General features: G+C 46.8%; 1 protein-coding gene across 1 annotated transcript in view; it reads left to right on the forward strand.

Moving 5' to 3' along the window:
• FLT1 (fms related tyrosine kinase 1) overlaps positions 1-20,324 on the forward strand; it is a gene marked incomplete at its 5' end in the record, with an annotated part of 158,605 nt that overhangs the window by 135,846 nt on the left and 2,435 nt on the right. The window contains 6 exons of the mRNA XM_006773677.2: positions 1,234-1,345; positions 2,909-3,008; positions 9,500-9,605; positions 9,878-10,020; positions 12,771-12,855; positions 15,014-15,108. Coding sequence (XP_006773740.1) covers positions 1,234-1,345; positions 2,909-3,008; positions 9,500-9,605; positions 9,878-10,020; positions 12,771-12,855; positions 15,014-15,108 — 641 coding nt within the window. The remainder of the gene's footprint in view (positions 1-1,233; positions 1,346-2,908; positions 3,009-9,499; positions 9,606-9,877; positions 10,021-12,770; positions 12,856-15,013; positions 15,109-20,324) is intronic.

Consider the following 20,324-nt stretch of genomic DNA (forward strand, 5'->3'; position numbering starts at 1 on the left):
TTTCCCTCAAAAACCCAGATGATTGACTCAGCAGGTGTATATATCTCAGGAAAGGGCGGGGAGGCATTGGTATTATCTTGTTATTGAGGAAGCTGCCCCGCCTCACCCCGCCTTCCATGCATACCATTCACCTGTGGCTCACACTGGCTCCTCTCTGCTTGTTTGTGGACACCGTGTTATGTTTCACTTTTGTGGGTGACCTCCTGTGTCCTCTCTTCTCAGCCTGCACCCTGAGCACTTAAGCCTGTGCCTGGGCCCTGCCCATTACTCTGCAGTGGTGGTTCTCAGACTTCAGTGCGCTCACAAATCGCCCGAAGGGCTTATTAAACTACAGTTAGCTGGGCCCCACCCCCAGAAACTCTCACTTAGAAAGTCCTGTGGGGAGCCTGAGAATTTGCCTTTCTAACAAGTTTCTAGATGCTGCTGACATAGCTGGTCCCAGGACTTTACTTTGAGAGCCACCGCTCCAGTCTCTTTTTATTAAAAAAACAAAACAAAACAAAATTTCGTGAGGAGCCCTGACTTGCAGAGATGGCATCTATCTATGTATCTGTCTGTCCTCTTCTGTTCACCTGTATCTCTTTCAGCCTCTCCCTGCTCCCGCCACCCTCGCATTTTTCTCTTTGTCTCTCCATTGCCCCATACTTCGTTCCCATCCACCTCAGGCGGCAAGGCCTAACTCACCAGGATTCCTGTTACCAAGAAGAGAACAAAAATGTGTCCGGACACCTGAAAACCAGGCATACGGTCTCCCAGATACTGTCTGTCACCTTCTTTCCTTCCTGTGCCTTTGCCCACCACCCCATTTAATGACTTTTAAAATTCTGTCTTTTTACACAAGAATGCTATTCAAAATCCTCCTTCTGAAGAAACATTTCTGGAAATTACAGATTTTTCAGGATGTCTTCCAATTCAGATCACCCTTTTCCAGGTCCCTGGGGAGTGCAGGGTTTGCGGGGAGACTGATTTCTTACAGTCATGGAGTTAAGACGTGCTGGACACATAGGAGGGGCTTACTAAACAGTAATTATCTTCATGGGAACCACATAGCCCACCGCTCTCTTTTAGTACAACTGCATATTATAAGCGTTTTCTCCGTGTGAGGAAACCATAACTGCTCTAGGAAATGATTTCTGGGCCAAGTGTTATCTGGGAGGCGACCCTATGGGCACTTGGGTTGAATGTGCTTTGTTTGCATGTCCTTCTGCTCAAGGCCCCCTTGCCCTTTTCTAGACACGACTTCCCCTGAAATGGATGGCTCCTGAATCTATCTTTGACAAGATCTACAGCACCAAGAGCGACGTGTGGTCTTACGGAGTACTGCTATGGGAAATCTTCTCCTTAGGTAAATTTGGGGGAAGGAAGAGGTCAAATAGACAAGAACCAAATGTCTGCTGAGTGTCCTTTGGGTAGATACAACCTTTAGGTCAGCTTCTAAAAGAACCTAAAACCCTCACAGGGTGTGGGTCCGTGCAGAATCTCAGGTGAGGAGTGGTGCGTGCGTGTGTACCCTTCAAAGTAAGGATGCTTTACATAGACACAAACAAGGTCAGACCAGTACAGATCTGAAGTCGGGTTTACATTCAGCCAGTCTGGCTACACCTTTCTTTGTCCTTTCCCCCCTCTCCTAATTCCTCAAGCACACTGATTCCTACTGCCCTTTCCTCCTCCCTCCCTGCATCATGCCTCCTTCAGAGTGTCCTAGGAAAGGCCCCAGCGAGCACAAGCCAACTCGTGTTAGGAGCAGGAGGCCTGGATAGTGCAGCTAATGTAGTCTTGGACAGTGGCTTATGCAGGATGAAAGACGGAGACATTGGATGTAGTTATTCTGCTTCCAGAAACATCCACTATGGGTGGCTAGAAGCCTTGCTCAAGGCCCCGAGCACACAGATGTGAACAGAGTCCACATCTGCTTGCAGACACACAATGATGCTCTGAAGCCTCCCAAATGTGGGGTCTAGCCAAGAGTCTTTTGGACTTTGCCAAAAATTTGCCTTTTAGAACAAATAAAAGTCACCCAGTAACATCCCTGGTTTCCTGTAATGTGTGGAAATCATTCCCCTGCTTTCGATGACAGGCACCTGTTGCTTCCAGTCTTTGAAAGCAGCTGGGCGGCCACATGGCCCCACAGTGACACAGTGCCAGCACTGCACACCTCCCAGCTGCTTCCTACCTGCCGGAATCACTAGAAAGTACAGACAAACACATGCTGAGATAGACTAGGTTCGAGGTCTGGAACAGAGCAGACGAGAGGCCTGGCTCGCTACTACCCCTAGCCAAGAATCCCCCTAAAAGGAAAGGTTACGTGGGCATCCTGAACAGCAAAACTCACAAAAGGCCAAGTCGAGGCCCTCTGGGACCCTCTGGCGCACAGACTCCTGCCTATGGGCCTCCCCTACATTCAGCTCCTCCTGGAGCTCAAGGCCCCTCTCCCTCAGTCCTAGCACAGCAACCAGTGCCCCGTTCTGTGAGAAGTTTACAGGAAAGTAGTGAATTAAAATCACCCTCACTGAGGTGTGAGTAATCCACAAGTGACCTTGGCCTTTTAAAATGAAGTTTATTAACGCAAGGAATGAGTCTAATGACTGATTTCCTTAGAGTTCCTTTTGGGGAGAGAGAAGGGACCCTTCAGATGACACTCTCTCTCCTGAGCAAACAGACAGGAGTAGCCACAGGAATGACCTGGGGTATCGGACACCCAGCCCCACGGGACCGGCCAGGCAAGCGTGTGTCACCAGCAGGCATCTGCTGAGCTTCAGTATGGGTTGTACTGTGTGTGGAGATCCATTCCAGTCACTGTGAATTTATTACTAAACCATCACTTTAAAGGGAGGAAAAGGACCCCCTTATAGTCTTTTGTTCCCTGAAGTCATAATGTGCCCTGTGCTTTCCCCATTGTCTCACACAGGTGGGTCTCCATACCCAGGAGTGCAGATGGACGAGGACTTCTGCAGCCGCCTGAAGGAAGGCATGAGGATGAGGGCTCCTGAGTATGCAACTCCTGAAATGTGAGCCCTGGGCCTCCCCCATACCCTTGACAGCTCTTGTGCCAGCAGGACACCTCAGAAAGGGGACATTGGTTGAGTTTTAGCATCCCAGTCCTGCTTAGCCTCAATCGGGTCCAGCTGTGCTGGAGTATTTTCCAGAAGTGAGACACCCTGACATTGAGCCATCCTTACCTATTTCCTCTCCTCACCACTGGTGTGGCTTTGCAAGGCCGCTGGCTGGGAACTGAAGTTAGAAACTCAATTCTAGGTATGAATCCAGGCAAAACTAACAGACCACCCAGGAACTAAATGTAAGACCTTGTCCTCACTCACAAAGTGGAAGCCAAATAAGCAGCCACAGGGACAACATGCTAGAAGCCCATGACCAGTCCTCTGTCCTCACTAAAGACCAGTGAGGGGGTGGGTTTGGAACGCAGGGGAAGAGGTGTAGGAGAGGAAGCGGGGCATTTCCTGCTGGAATCAGTCATTATACTCCACAGGAGGCAACGTGGGCAACAAGACTGCTTTAGACTCATCTTAGGAATTGGCTGCAGCTGCCTGGGGCTTCTCGCGGTGGCTTCCTGCTGTGCGGCCCTGTGGCTCCAGGAAGGTGACAGGCACTGTGTGGGGCTTCCTCCATTGTTTGAGGCTCGCTCGCCTTTCTTGGATGCTCTCTCTTCCTGAGCAGGCATGTGATGACACTTGCAGTTTCGTGGAGCTGCTGACAAGGACTTGGGCCTCCCCAGGGCGGCACCACCTTTCCTGAACTGGCAGGCGGCCCTCCCCATCCCACCCACACAATGGGGTCCGGTCAGAGGCCCTGGGGTGGCCCCTGGGGAGGAGTCAGAGGGAATGGAGGAAGTGCGGGCTTGGCCAGAGGGCACGGTCTCTGTCTTCCCTTCAGGTCTGGAGACAAGGTTAGGGCAGACCCAGGGTGAGGACGAGGAGGACAGGGGGCTCGGGCCTGGGAAGGCCGAGTGTGGGGCAGCCTTACATGGTCTCCTTGTTGGAGAAAGTGCAGAAAGTCCCCTTCCTGAGAGCTGGGGACACATAAATTCGCCACGAGGGCTACATTGGGGCTGTAGTGCTCAAGGCATGGAGAGTTTTTAATTACTTGTTTCCTTTTACGTGGTGGAGAGGGCAAACACCAGACCTGGTAAAAGGAGATTACGTGGCACCTTAGGTTTGTGTTTTCCCCCCACCATCTCCTCTGCAGTTCCTGCAACCTTAAGGAGCAGGCAGGTGATAAGTAATGAAACTAAACCTCTGCAACAGTGGTTCTCAACCTTGGCTGCACATTAGAATCACCTGGGGATCTTTTTAAAATCCTGATTTCTGGGCCCCATTCTCCGGAAATTCTGTTTCTTTGTTATGGGGTGGGGCCACAACTTTAGTAACAAAGAAACAGAATTTCCGGAGGATGAGGCCCAGCAATCAGGATTTTAAAAAGATCCCCAGGTGATTCTAATGTGCAGCCAAGGTTGAGAACCACTATTCTGAGAAGTGAAGTGATGTGTCCTCTATCAGCTAAGACTCCGTGGTCCGCAAACTGCGGCTCGAGAGCCACATGCGGCTCTTTGGCTCCTTGAGTGTGGCGCTTCCTAAGCCTTAGGAGTACCCGAATTAAGTTAATAACAATGTACCTACCTATATAGTTTAAGTTTAAAAAATTTGGCTCTCAAAAGAAATTTCAATCGTTGTACTGTTGATATTTGGCTGTGTTGACTATTGAGTTTGCCGACCACTGAGCTAAGTAATAGAGGAAACAAATCTAGAAGCCAGTCCTTTGAGCTGGTCTCCCTAGATCTCACGACCGCTAAATGAGGAATACGCCCCACATGCCTTAGAAGAAAGGTTTCTCTAACATGTCCACTCATGCTCTGAGGTAAATATTTCCTTCCACTTTTCACATAATGTGAAAATCATAAGAATGAGTTCTCTATCACTAACAGTAATAGTAATAATTGCAGTCATTATTAAACAACATGTAATAGTTATTTAGTGCTTATTAAGTGCCAGACACTATCTTTGCACTTATAACATATATTCACTTTCCTAATGCTCATAACAACCCTATACAGGAGGTACTATTATAATCTCCATTTTACAGATGAGAAAACCAAGGCACAGAACAGCTAGGTGATTTGCCACATGGCTAGTAAGTGAAGCAAACCCAGCCTGAGTCCAAAGTCCACAACACTGTGCTACATATCTGCAGCGTGTATTTCCGAGTCTCACCCAGCTTCTGGTCCAGAATAACTGTAGAGGTACAAAGTCATAGCAGCTGTGGACTAAAAGCTCCCTTGGACTTTCGACTTTCCCAAACCTTCAAGTTTCCCATGTAGCGCTGGTAACCCCCTCAGCCAGAGGAAGGATTGTTCCTTATTTCTAGGGGTTTATTTCAGAAATGATAAAAAGTAAGATGGTTTCGTGAAGTGTTGGTTCAGAAGAACAGAATTCAACCTTAGCCATTCTGAAGCATTTGAAAGTTGCCGGGGTGAGGACGGAGTACAGCTCTCAGATCTAGGATCCTGTGACCTGAACTTGGCTTAAAGTGGCATGCACGCGAGAGCTCGGGTGATGGCTCAGACTGGAAGCTCTTCCCATAGGCCCCTTGCCCCCGGCTTATTCCAAGAAGGGCTGTTGGGTTGGACGCAACTGGTGTCCCTTCACTTTATTAAGACCTGTTTACTTAGAGATGTAAAACTGTTCAACGCTAAGTCATTGGTTTTCTGCCCAGAGCCCGTTTAATCGGATGTCTGTCAATAAGGGAATAAGCAGTTAATTTTTTCCCTTTCCTTTGGTGTTTGCTGAGATAATTTGTATTGAATTTCGGGAAAGAGGAGTGAAAACTAGAAATCAGAAACCAAGAATCAAAATACAAAACAGCAACAGTTGTAGGTGGTCCCTCTTGCTAGTTCCAGCACAGATAACCCAGAAGAGCGCTGCTCACTGTCACATCCCCAACAGCTGCGTGCCCAGTGTGAGGTGCTGCTGGCTGAGCAAGCAGGGCCTGACCTGTCCTCCTGTCTCAGGCCCCCTTTCTGTTTTCCCCGTTCAAGTCTTTCTTGCTTGGCTTCCTTTCGTAGGTTGTCTGTGGATATGTTTAATGTTCTCCCAACGGCCTCGGAGACTGTTTATTGCTAGAGATAAAGGGGCCTCGGACGATTGGGCCTGAACGTGGCCAGAGAGGAGCGGGCCAGCCTCTGCCACAGCCCATGCAGCACGGGGCCTCTGTCTAGTGACCACCTGTCTTGGTAGTATGTATCTTTCCACGTGTCTTAGTGAGTAACACATATAAACTCACCTGAAAATGAGATTCCCATAGGACTGTGCAGACTGTCTAAGGCTACCAGACTTTTGGTCACCGCAGGCTGGGCCAGGCTGCCTGAATGAGTGCCTTGACCCCTTACCCTGAGGCACTACTGGTCAGGAACTGTTAGGGACCGTGAGAGCTGCAGCCCTGTCCTGTGTCTCCCAGGGAGCAGGGACAACAGCCCAGGGTGAGTGTTCCCTTCCTCACTCCCCGTCTCCTCTGTCTGTAATTGAGTCCCAGTGCAGTGGTACCCAGCGTTGGTCCGCACACCACACTCACCAAAGGGCCCTCACAAGTTCTCAGAACCAGCTGACCCACTCTACACCCCCTGGGAGTTAGGAGAATAGGTACAGTAGATGAAACAAAGGGTGGGAGGGAACCAGAGTCATCTTCTGAGAAGAGTGACCCATAGATTTGGACCAAAGTAGGAGAATTGGAAATTCAGACAAGTTATTTTTATGAGCTCCTATCCCTTACCCAGAGACTTCAGACATCTGCTTTACTGGGTACTTGTCAGAAAACAGAAACTCAGTATCCAACTATGAGGAAAGCAGAGGATGTCTGAAGACCACATGGTGCCACCATTCCCCTGGGCACCTGGAATTTTATCCCTGGGTTAAATCAGAACCTTAGGACTTGTATACCTGGACTACACTGTTTTGTTTCTCAGAATTATTTTTACTGAATGGTACTTTTTGCTATTAAGGCTTTGGCCAACAGTAAAAGATAGTGTCCAATGGGAGAAAATGGGGGACATCAACAATAAAGATCTATACTAATAAAAGGGTAATATGCTAATTAGACCAGGTTGACCGGACATCTTCAGGACGTCCAACTTCCTTCTGGACAGTTAGGGGGCAACCAGGCTGGCAGGGGGGCAGTTAGGGGGCAATCAGGCCGGCAAGCAGAGGCAGTTAGGGGTGATCAGGTAGGCAGGCAAGTGGTTAGAGCAATCAGGCAAGCAGGCAGGCAAGTGGTTAGGAGCCAGCAGTCCCCGATTGCCAGAGGGATGTCCAACTGCCAGTTTAGGCCCCATCCCTGGGGGGCCTAGTGACCCCCTGCGGGATGGGGCCTAAACTGGCAGTCAGACATCCCCCAAGGGGTTCTGGATTGGAGAAGATGCTAGCTGGGCTAAGGGACCATTCCCCCCCCCCCATGCATGTATTTCATGCACCGGGCCTCTAGAAAATAAATTTAAAAAGCGGGCCCACAAAGTCATTATTACCTAAATGGTAATGATGTTGCGAGGCGCCTAGGAGAGCCTCCTTTCAGATTTCAGTTCTAGGAATGGCCATGTGACTTCCAAGTACCTGGTTTGTTTTGAACTGCTGGCTTATGTGCATCATGTAATTGATTGCATCTTCTTTTTTGCCAGTTACCTGGGAATCATGATATAAACTTTGCATATTAACTTTGTCTGTAGTTCCACCTTTTATTCTTTATTTTACCTACCCCCACCGACATTCTTCTTTTCTTTTTTTAACCTTCCTACACTCTGACTGTCTTTACCACCCACTTCATATGCTTTGAAGCCAAACAGGGATATCCTTAGAGATACTGGCGCTGTTGGTGCACCTGAAAGCACACAGTGGGAGTGGCGAGGTCAGGGGGCACTGGAGGTGCTCAGGTGCTCTCTCTTCCCGGAGGCCAGTCTGACTTCCTTCAGCAAATCTTTATTGAGTGCTTCTATGCCAGGCCCTGGACTAGGTAAAGGGTGTGGCTATGAGGTCCCTGCCCAGTTCCAAATTTCAAGCCCATTCAGATTTTGATACCACACATTCTGAGTTCTCTCTAGTCCGGATGATCTCCTGAGAGAAGAGATTACTTACAATAAACATCTCTTGGAGAGAGCAAAGAGCCCAAAGAGAATAAATCCTCAAGGCAGTGTGTGTGTGCAGACTGCTGGCTTGTGTCCCTGCAGACACGACCAAGAGAGGAGCCCAATACCTTCATTTCTAAGATGTCAGAGGAGAAGAATTGCAGAGGAACCTGCTGACTTTGAAATCCCAGAACAAGATTCAGCTTCTGTAATATTAAGACAAATGTTTTGTTTTGTTTTGTTTTAAATATATTTTATTGATTTTTTTTTTTACAGAGAAGAAGGGACAGGGATAGAGAGTTAGAAACATCAATGAGAGAGAAACATTGATCAACTGCTTCCTGCACACCCGCTACTGGGGATGTGCCCGCAACCAAGGTACATGCCCTGGACCGGAATTGAACTTGAGCCCCTTGAGTCCGCAGGCCGATGCTCTATCCACTGAGCCAAACCGGTTAGGGCAAGACAAATGTTTTCATGTCCAGAAGCCCAGCCTATATTTCTGCCTTCAGTGGTAGGAAGCCTTTGAAGTGCTGGGGACAGAGGAAATCAGCCACAGGCAAGGAACTTGTGCACAGTCCAAGGACACACTCAGGTGGACTGCCACTTTTTGGAAGTGATATGAGTCCTGCACACAGGGCCTTCTCCATCAGCTTCCACCAGAACTCCGAGGACCTGGAAATGCCACATGCTTATTAAGAAGTCCAAGCCAGCCCAGACGGTGTGGCTCAGTAGTTGAACACCAACCTGTGAACCACGGTTCGATTCCTGGTCAGGGCACATGCCTGGGTTGTGGGTTTGATCCCTAGTGCAGGAGGCAGCCAATCAATGATTCTCTCTCATCATTGATGTTTCTATCTCTCTCTCCTTCCTTCCTCTCTTAAGTATATATTTTTTAACAGTCCAAGCAGCCTCTGTTACAGCCTGATAATGTAACAAGTACTGCAAACTATTCACCCATTGATATTTGTGTCTATGTTGACGTTTTACCTTTAAAAAGTCCTGCTTTTGTCAGCAAGGGGAGAAGTACTGCACCTCAGATCTAAGTGCAGCGAACAGTGGTTTTTCCTTTCCGCAGCTCTGCTTCTTCCCAGAACGCCCTTCCACTCTGCATTCCAAAGAACTAGGGTTGTGATGGACTCTGGAGGGGGTTCCTTTGAGGACATGTTTTCCCGACCAGCAGGACCTGGCCCAAACAGCCATTTATGTGTTGGTGCTGTGTAACGAAATTTACAAATAAAGCCACATATCATACAAGAAGCCTAATCATCATATGTATGACAACACCTTCGCTTTGGGGTGCGGCATGTGTATCGTCAGGGCAGCTGTATCATTGCCGCTCTCTCCAATCATTGCTCTTATGCTTTCAACCAACAGCTATCAGCTCATGCTGGACTGCTGGCACAGAGACCCCAAAGAAAGGCCAAGATTCGCAGAACTGGTGGAAAAACTAGGCGATTTGCTTCAAGCCAATGTACAACAGGTAAAGCCATCTAGAATACCAGAAGCCAAAAGCCTTTTTGGGTGTAAGCCAAGGGGGTGTTTTGTTCTTTTAATAGCTGTTAATAACTGAGATTAGCAGTATAAAGGAAAAAAGGGAGGGGGGTGCATACACAATAATTATCTTTTACAGAATTATCATTCCAAAACACAATAAGATTATAGCTATAACATAGTTGAAACTGACATAATGCTTCACAAAAATTGGTTGAAGTAGGACTTTCTGCACTTACAGCTCTCTCTTTGGTATTTTAGGATGGCAAAGACTACATCCCACTAAATGCCATATTGACAGGAAACAGCGGGTTCACATACTCAGCTCCTGCCTTCCCTGAGGACTACTTCACAGAAGATATTCCAGCTCCAAAGTTTAATTCAGGAAGTTCTGATAATGTCAGGTAAGACTTTTTTCTTTCCCCAACTTTATATTATAATGTTTCAAACAAAAAAACACACCTCCTAAATTCAACTATAGTTAAGTTACCCCTATTTGGTCTACATATCTATGTATCTGTACACAGTCTCTCTGTGTGTATTTTTCTTTTTAATGAAGCATTTGAAAGAAGGCTTAAACCATTATACACTTTCCACCTAAATACTTTGGTATACATCTTGTAAAGATAGTCTCCTGTGTAACCACATCAAAATTATCATTCCAAAGAAATTGACAATACTTTAATATTGTTAAGTGTCCAAATTTCCCCAAATGTCTTTTACACCTTAAAAAGAAGGACCCAACCAAGAATAACACTTTGCATTTTCTTCAGTTCCTTTAGTCTATTTTATTCTAGAACAGTGGTTCCCAATGTGGGGCATACACACCAAAGGGAGGCAATTTGATTTTTAAGGGGGGCAATTCGAGAATGAGTCATTAACAGTGAATTTTTTGCATTTCTTATGGTTCTAGGGGCCTCATCTACTAGTATAGTATATAAAGATATATTATGTCATATTTATGCACTTCAGTTCTCTATTATATGTTTTGAAACTTTATTTGCTATTTTTTCATATCACTTCATATTATTTTAACAATTTCTTAGTGATTTCTTCCTCATTACTTCAGCTGTCCTTTTGTTCTTTTACTTTTCTCTTTTATGCCATGTTCTTTGGAAACTTGTTTAGATCAAGTTAATGGCCTTTTAGGCTTCCTCCACATGACTAGGAATTCACTTTTTGAATAATAAGGATTATATGTCACAAGGAGGGCATCAGGACTTTAGAGATGCTTAGGTGGGGCATGGCCAAAAAAAGGCTGGGAACCACAGCTCTAGAAGAATTCCTCCATCTTTTTTTTTTTTCAATAACATTGACTCTTTTCAGAAGAGTTTAAATACAACTAAACAAACACACTGGATTTTTCTTTCTTACCTGATAAACAAATCTATCTCTCATTACTGCAGAGGAAATTGGAGAGAGGGGTAGGGAAGAAATATTTGAGAGCCTCCTACTGGGGTGGGTGGCTACATGTGTATCACACATGTTCAGTACTAGCAGTTACATATATGTCACATATGTTGTTACTAATTGTTGCACCTGTATCACACATTAGTACTAATGATTACACATGTATGACACCTCCATACTAATGGTTACACTAGTACGTGTATCGTATACATTCTGTACTAATGGTCACACAGACACATGCTCCGTGTGGACTGGCACTGTGCTAGGCTTTTTGCATATGCCAACTCCTTTGAGGTTCAAAACAATCCTATGAAGGAGATATTATTATTCATGCTATACAGTTGAGGACATTAAGGTTCCATGAGGAATAGCTTGCCAAAACTGTGTCAGAAGAGAGTTTCTAGCCCAGGTGTTCTGCCACTCCCTCCCTGTTCCATGCAGTCAGGACTCTTTTGGGGACTGACTATCCTGTAGACCAGCCGTGGGCAAACTATGGCCCGCGGGCCGGATCCGGCCTGTTTGAAATGAATAAAACTAAAAAAAAAAAAAGACCGTACCCTTTTATGTAATGATGTTTACTTCGAATTTATATTAGTTCACACAAACACTCCATCCATGCTTTTGTTCCGGCCCTTTGGTCCAGTTTAAGAACCCATTGTGGCCCTCGAGTCAAAAAGTTTGCCCACCCCTGCTGTAGACCTTCCAGCATCTTTATCTGCAGTGGACACAACCCTAGGACTCTGACCTCAGTTCAGCCAAACTTGGCCGGTGACCAGGGAAGGCACTGGGGAAAGCTGCACAGTCTGAAAAGATTGACAGCCTAGACGCCCAGTGGCCAGCCCAGATTTATGGTAATGGGTGGCAGGTCCGTGGCACTGCTCGTATTTCACAACCAGCCCGAGAAGCTGAAACAGAGGAGCCATCCGTTTTTTAAAGATGAGAAAACTAGCTTGGATTAAATACATTGGCAGGGTCTGATTGGGTCAGAGATCAGGGAGGGGAGTGTCAAAGATATTGGGGCCCTTCCAGCACGTTGCTTAGCCTTAGGCCCAATAGAGTTCCCCCTAAGAAACTAGGCCTTGCAGGCAGTGACAGGGTATCAGACTGAGGAACTCAGTCAATGGATGAACTTGTCTTATGAGTAACCATATGGTGGACATCTCTGACAGTCTTTCCTAAAGGATCTCCAACAAAAGGTCTGGAGGTAGTTATGGGGAAATCACAAAAACATTACCCATTTTTCCCAATCTGTAATCAAAGAACAGAATATACAAGACCAGCTCTAGTACTCAATTATGCCATTAAATCAGCTGTGTGACCCCACCAGGTCATTGCATTTGTTCCCTCACATCCTTTCAGAAGTAGGCAGCCGCATGATGAAGTCATGTCACGTCTCTCGGCATTACTTCCTCTTCTTTGTATTGTGGGGTGTTTAGACCAGATGATGGCTCAGGTCTCTTCTAGGCCTGACATTTTCTGATTCCACAAGGGGCCAGAGGTCTATCCACTACTGAGTCTCTCAAATCCCTCTGGAGTTTTGCTCAAAACTATGAAATGTGGATTAACAACCACGGGAGGAAGCGGCATCACTGCAGGGCTCCTGGGGGAACTTCAGTCCCAGGAGTAAGATGATTCCTTCTGGTATTTGGTTCATCGTTGCTGAGATACGGTACCCATGGTCTCCTGGCTAATCAAAGCTGGATGCATTTTCCTGTCTTGATTATTCTTTCTGCTTCTTCATTAGATATGTAAATGCTTTCAATTTCATGAGCCTGGAGAGAATCAAGACCTTTGAAGAACTTTCACCAAATGTCACCGCTCTGCTTGATGTAAGTAATGGAATGAACCTACTCAGTGCACCCTGGCAAGACCCTTTGCCAGACTCCACCCACACCCACACTCCAGCAGTCTGGTGGCTCTCAGTCAGTGCAGGCCAATAGTGAGTGGTGGCTGAAATGGCAATTTCAGGGGGATTGGAAATAACACAGTTATACAGAGCTCATTGGAAAGCAGGTAAACCCATAGTTTGAAGATGACCCGGAATTCATTCCAGGGTCCAAGTCCTTCTCTGGTCATCATTTAGTCCCTTAGGAAACTTCGTTGTGTGCTTGTAAGCTTCTTGGCTACCAGTGACGGAGCCCTACTTACAGAGGATAGAGGAACTCAAAACTGTGAGTGGCTGGGCCTTTGTGATGTAACAGAACTCTCTCTAAGAGCAGCCCGAGATCCTGGAAGAAGTCTGTCTGGGCCTATGCTCCTTCCACGAAGGTCATGGAGACTGAACAGCCATGTTCCTACCCCGCTGCACTGGGGGGAGCAATCTATGCAGCCTGGCACACATGAGGGCTCGTTGTCTATTGAAAGCTCTGGGACCTGGGGTGAGAAAATCAGGGAGGAAAAGGGGGGCTGGACAGGAGCGCCTGTGGCCTCACAGACCCTCACACTCACAATGTGGTCACCACACACGCACTGCTGCCACTGAGCGGGTAGAAATGCTGGCTCTTAGGACCCACCACACCCACTGAATCACACTCTGCACGGTCTCGGGGCTCACGTGCACACTAGAGTGTGGGAAGTGCTGGTGGTGATCATGTCCCACAGAGGCCTGGAAACCAACTACAGTGCGAAGGCAGTGACCACAAACAGTGTGGCCGTGACATGTAGCACAGTCACCGTAAAAACACCAAAACCTCTTCACACACACCAGATAAAGAGGAAAAGGTAATTTAAACATTTAAAAGCATTAAAAACAAGCCAAGAATGTAAAGGTAAAGTAGCTGGAAATTTTGTTTGCTGTTTAGTACTTAGGGCTTTAGGTCCAAGGAAATGATGCTCAGCAAACATGGAACATACCTCCCCCCCCCTCCCCCCGCCCCATACGGTGGGAATGACAGCAGCTTCTTGGCTGACTTAGGCCTGTTTACTGATCTTCGAGGACATGAACACAGCCAGTAACAGATTCACTGGGTGACAGGAACAAAGCATGGCAACAACTTACTGGAAATGGCCTATTAACAGAGTAATGAGGAATCTGCATAAACTCAGTGCTAAGGATGAACCAACAAGAAAATAGAATTGCTGGAAACCATGACCAAGGGGTCCCGAAAATTCCACAGAATCTTCAAGAAAAAAATTAAACCATCTATACTAATAAAAGCCTAGATGGCGTCACAAGATGGCCACCACAAAGATGGCCGCATGCACAGCGGAGGCAGGGCCCAGCGGCCGCTCCAGGCAGCGAGGCCTGGGGGTCCCACAGCTCCGTGCAGTGAGGAGGAGGCCGGTCCCAGTGGCTCCGCCGCCTCACGTGGAGAAGGCAGGTCCTGGTGGAGGAGGCAGGTCACCGCAGGGGAGGGCAGTTGGGGGCGATCAGGCTGGAGGGGAGCAGTTAGGTTTCAATCAAGCTGGCAGGGGAGCAGTTAGGGGGTGATCAGGCAGACAGGCAGGCGAGCGGTTAGGAGCCAGCAGTCCCGGATTGTGAGAGGGATCCCAGATTGGAGAGGGTGCAGGCCAGGTTGAGGGAAACCACCGCCCCCCGCCGCCCATGCACAAATTTTGTGCACCGGGCCTCTAGTGTATTTATAATTTCTCAGAATTTTTGCATATTATAGCCACCAAATAACAGTACTCTCATAGCCAATAGTCATCTGTCAGAATTAGTTTTAATATATTTATACAATAATTTGTATAGAAGTTTACTATGAAAAATGCTCATCTGTTACCTGCAGGTTCCCCTTTTGTTTTAATCTATTTTCTCCACCTTCAGGAAGAAGGGCTTCAAGTCACTGGGAATAGGCATTTCTTACAACTAAAGTTTAGACTTTCCAATATGAAGAAATGCTTTGTCTTAATGGGCAGGGGTTGTGAAAGGTGAGGACAGAGCCTGGAGTGACTTTAGCTGTGCCTCTCCCATACCCTCCCCCAGACTTGGTGTGGACCCCTATGGGTCAAACAAGAAGTGTAACCTTTTTTCTTCTTCCCTGCCAGGACTACCAGGTGGACAGTAGCGCTCTGCGGGCCACCCCTTTGCTGAAGCGCTTCACCTGGACTGAGAGCAAACCCAAGGCCTCTCTCAAGATTGAGTAAGGAAGCTGGGTGTCTTTTCTATGAGCAATTAATTGGGAGTGGGGGGAAGATGATGGGAAGGTGGTTTAATGGGGATATTTGAGAGCTAGTTGCCCTCCTGAACTATGGTGTTCAGGCATTATAGAAAAAACACATTTTTCTCCCTAGAAGGCAGGGAGGAGGAGATAAAATCAGACATATGAGCACCAAGCTCTGGGAAGAAAGTTGGGATTTGCGAAGAGAAAATATGCAGAAAATTGCAGCAAAAGCATGCAGTCCAAACACAGGAAGCGCAGTGCCTCAGGTGAAAGGAGCCTGATGCCGACTGTGAACAGAACAAACATCAGATCCCTGGTGGGACAGGGAGGGAAGCCGCGCCCATTGATACACTGGGCACGGCCTTGGTAGCAGAAGGGTCACGGTGCTGTTTTCCAGTCCTGAGACATGCCGTCCTGAGAACCCAGCCTTCAGATGAGGGCGTGCTTCCTGTTTGATCCTAGCACTCCTTCCATACAGTGGCCAGTGACAACTTCTGTCAGAATTACTTCAGCCCTTGCTTATACTCCACTGGCCGGCACATCACTGCTGCTTCTCTATGCTAGTGTCTACCTAGGAACAGTGCTGGGCAGGGCGAGGCTGGGCCTATCAGGCATCCCTTCCTTCCCTGGTCCCAGTGCCCGCCCGTCTCACCCACAGACAGAGCCTGTCCTTTCATCTAAGTCAGGGGTCAGCAGATTTTTCCTCAAGGGGCCAGAGAGTAATCAACTACTCAATCCTGCCGCTGTAGTATGAAAGCATCCCTCGACAGAAGATAAGCAAGGAGGCGTGGCTGAATTCCAACAAACTTTAAAGCACAGGTGGCCCTGCCAATGAACACATGAAAAGATGCTTAGCACCCTTAGTCATCGGGGACATACACACCAAAACCACCGTGAGATACCGCTCCATACCCCTGGGAGGGTTGGAATCAGAAAGTCACTGTTAGTGAAGATGTGGAGAAATTAGAGCCCTGTGTACTGCTGGTGGGAATGTAGAATAGTGCAGCCCCTTTGGAAAATAGTCTAGCGGTTCCTTAAAATGTTAAAGTGAGTTACTCTATAACCCAGCCATTCCATTCCTTAGTATACACCCAACAGAAGTGAAAACTATGTCCACACAAAAACTTGTACACCAATGTTCCCAGCAGTATTATTCATAATCACCAAAAGTAGTAACAACCCAAATGTCCATCAGTTAATGAATGGATAAATAAAATGCTGCATATCATTAAATAGAATAGTAATTGAAAATAAAAAGCATAAAACACTGATACATGCTACACTATGGATGAGCCTGGAAAACATTAAGTAAAAGAAGCCAGGCATAGAATACCACATGTTGTGTGATTCCATTGGTGTGAAATGCCCAGGGTAGGCAAGTCTATAGAGACGAAAGGAGATTAGTGGTTGTCTAGGCTGAGGGTAAGGAGGTGCAGGGAAGTGGAGCAGCTGAGTATACCAATGGGTATGTATGGGTTTGCGGGGGGCGGGGATGATGAAAACTGAGTGTGGTTATGATTGTGCCAACTATGAATATACTAAAAGCAATGGACATATACACTTTACAGTGATGAACTGTATAGCATGTCAATCACATCTCAACAAAGCTGTCATTTAAAAACAAAATAGCCCTGGCCGGGTGTTCAGTGGTTAGAGCATCAAACCTAGGACCAAAGGATCCTGGGTCCGAATCCCAGTCAAGGGCACTTAGCTCAGTTGCAGGCTCCATGCCTGGTCCTGTTCGGGACACGTGCAGGAGACAATCAATGTGTCTCTCTCACATTAATGTTTCTCTCTCTCTCTCTCCTCTCTCCTCTCTCCTCGCTCCTCTCTCCTCTCTCCTCTCTCCCTGCCTCCCTTCCTCCTCCCTCCCTTTCACTCTCCCTAAACATCAATGGGAAAATATCCTCAAGTAAGGATTAAAAAATAAAAATAAATTAATTAATAATAATAAAATCAAGACAAAACAGCCCAGCCAGGGTGGCTTAGTGGTTGAGTGTCAACCCACAAACCAAGAGGTCACCAGTTTGATTCCCAGTCCAGGCACATGCCCAGGTTGCAGGCCTGAGCCCCAGGAGGGGGTGTGCAGGAGGCAGCCAATTGATTCTCTCTCATTATTGATCTTTTTCTCTCTCCCTCTCCTTTCCTCTCTGAACTCCTCTCTCCTCTCTCCTCTCTCCCTGCCTCCCTTCCTCCTCCCTCCCTTTCACTCTCCCTAAACATCAATGGGAAAATATCCTCAAGTAAGGATTAAAAAATAAAAATAAATTAATTAATAATAATAAAATCAAGACAAAACAGCCCAGCCAGGGTGGCTTAGTGGTTGAGTGTCAACCCACAAACCAAGAGGTCACCAGTTTGATTCCCAGTCCAGGCACATGCCCAGGTTGCAGGCCTGAGCCCCAGGAGGGGGTGTGCAGGAGGCAGCCAATTGATTCTCTCTCATTATTGATCTTTTTCTCTCTCCCTCTCCTTTCCTCTCTGAAATCAATAAAAAAAGATATTTTTAAAAGATAAAATAAAATCAAGAAAAACATATTTTTTAAAAAGCATGATGTATGCTCACTTCAGCAGCACATATACTTAAATTGCAACAATATAGAGAAGATTAGCATGGCCCCTGCGCAAGGATGACATGCAAATTCGTGAAGCGTTCCATATTTAAAAATAAAATAAAAAATAAAGATGTGTTTTAAAAAATAAAAACAAAACAGATGGCCAGCCCATAGGCTATATTTGCTGACCTTGATCTAAATCAAAGGAGGGCAACAGAGATCTCCAAGTGACATAGTTAACACAGTTCATCAACCACAATAAAGTCATTGGATAGAACATTTCCAGGCAAACATCTGCATATCTGTTTGCTTGTACCACGAGCACAATAATGGTAACAGAGTCGAGCACCCTCGGTGTACTCAGAGTACAACAAATTGGAGGACCCCGCTGAGAAGGAGTGGGTGGGGAAGTGTGGGATACTATGGTCTGTTGTTTCCTTCTTTGGAACACTTCAGAAAATGGGTGACCGTGTTAATATAGATCAGTGGCTCTCAACCTGTGTGTCGCAACCCCTTTGGGGGTTGAATGATCTTTCACAGGGGTCGCCTAAGACCATCGGAAAACACATATATAATTACATATTGTTTACAGTAGAAAAATTACAGTTATGAAGTAGCAACGAAAATAATTTTATGGTTGGGGGTCACCACAACATGAAGAACCGTATTAAAGGGTCGCGGCATTAGGAAGGTTGAGAACCACTGATCTAGATCTTTGTAATGAAAGGAACACCATTAATTGCATCCTCTACTCTGAGACTTCAAATACAGAACATGAGCCCTGGCCAGGTGGCTTAACTGGTTGGAGCTGTCGTCCGTCCACCAAAACCATTACGGGTTCAATTTCTGATCGGGGCACATACCTGAGTTGCGGGTTCAAACACTGGTCAGGGCGCATGTGAGAGGCAACTGATCAAAGTTTCTCTCTCTCTCCCTTACTCTCTCTCTCTTAAATTGACTAACATATCCTCAGGCGAGGATTTAAAAAAAATATGGAACACAGAGCAAACGCTTGATGTGCAAGTCCAAAACCAGCCCAGCTAATGTGGTGGTGCACGTGGTCCTTTCATCCTTGCCTCAGCCAAGAAAACAAACAAATATGAATGACAAGCGAAGCTTTTCTTCCTGTGTCTGTCTTAGGCTGGACGTAGCATGCAGGACCCAGAAGCAAGTTTCTTCACCTTTGAGCCTTGTCCGTGATGTTCAGTCTCATAACTTGCTTTTCTCTTCTAGACTGCAAACATGAGGAGACAGCTATATTGTCCTTTTTTTATGAAGCTCTACTAGTTTCTGGAGGCCATCGTAACAATGACCACAAACTTGGTGGCTTAACATGAGAAATGTATTCTCTTGCAGTTCTGGAGGCCAGAAGCCCAAAATCAAGGTGGTGGAGGCTCTGGGGGAGAACTCTTTCTTTGCTTCTTCCAGCTCCAGGTGGTCCCAGGCACTCCTTGGCTTGTGGCCGCAATTCTCTGCTCTGTCTTCACATCACCTCCTCCTGTCTCTGGTTGTAAATCTCCCTCTGCCTCTTGTATAAGGAGGAGAGAGAATCATTGATCAGCTGCCTCCTGCACGCCCCACACTGGGGATGGAGCCAGCAACCCAGGCATGTGCCCTGACCGGGAATCGGACCGTGACCTCCTGGTTCACAGGTCAACACTCAACCCCTGAGTCACATCAGCTAGGCCACTCTCTCTTTTTATTTAAAGAAGTTTTTATAAAAAATGTTTTTGATTGATTTGAGAGAGAGAGAGGAAGGGAGAGAGTTGAGTGTGTATATAATTCAGGATAAGCTCATCCTCTGAAGAGCTTCAGCTTAATCACATCTTTTCCCAGATAAGCTGCTATTCACAGATCCCAAGGATTTGGCATCAATATTTTGGGGAGCATTTTTCAGCCTACCATGGTAGCTAACTGATTCAAGTGTAGAAGAGCTATCCCCAAGTCTTGGGAGTTACTTTCCTCCTTGAATTATGGAATTACATTACCTCATCACAAAGTCCAACCCCTGGTCAGTGGAACACATCCTTCTGCCCGGAGACAAGAAGCTGGAAGTAGCGAGGCAGTGTGAGCTCCAGAACAGAGTCTGACCAGAGAATGAGGTGGGAGCCAACAGCCATCAACGCTAGGACAGTTATGAAAGAGTGGCCCACACAGTGTGGCTCAGGGTTGAGCACTGACCTATGAACCAGGAGGTCATGGTTCAATTCCCAGTCAGGGCACATGCCCGGGTTTCAGGCTCGATCCCCAAAGGGGGCGTGCAGGAGGCAGCCAATTGAGGTTGCTCTCTCTCTCTCCCTCTCCCTTCCTCTCTGAAATCAATAAAAATACATTTAAAAAATAAAATAAAAACATACTTTTTTTAAAAAGAAAAGAGTGGACTTAGCCTTGGCAGGGTAACTCAGTTGGTTAGAGTGTCCTCCCAGTATGCCAAAGCTGTGGGTTTGATCCCCAGTCAGGGCACATATAAGACTCAACTAATGGCCGAAACCGGTTTGGCTCAGTGGATAGAGCGTCGGCTTGCGGACTGAAAGGTCCCAGGTTCGATTCCGGTCAAGGGCATGTACATGGGTTGTGGGCACATCCCCAGTGGGGAGTGTGCAGGAGGCAGCTGATCGATGTTTCTCTCTCATCGATGTT

This window comes from Myotis davidii, unplaced genomic scaffold (assembly GCF_000327345.1).
Source record: "Myotis davidii unplaced genomic scaffold, ASM32734v1 scaffold65, whole genome shotgun sequence".
Taxonomy (NCBI): domain Eukaryota; kingdom Metazoa; phylum Chordata; class Mammalia; order Chiroptera; family Vespertilionidae; genus Myotis; species Myotis davidii.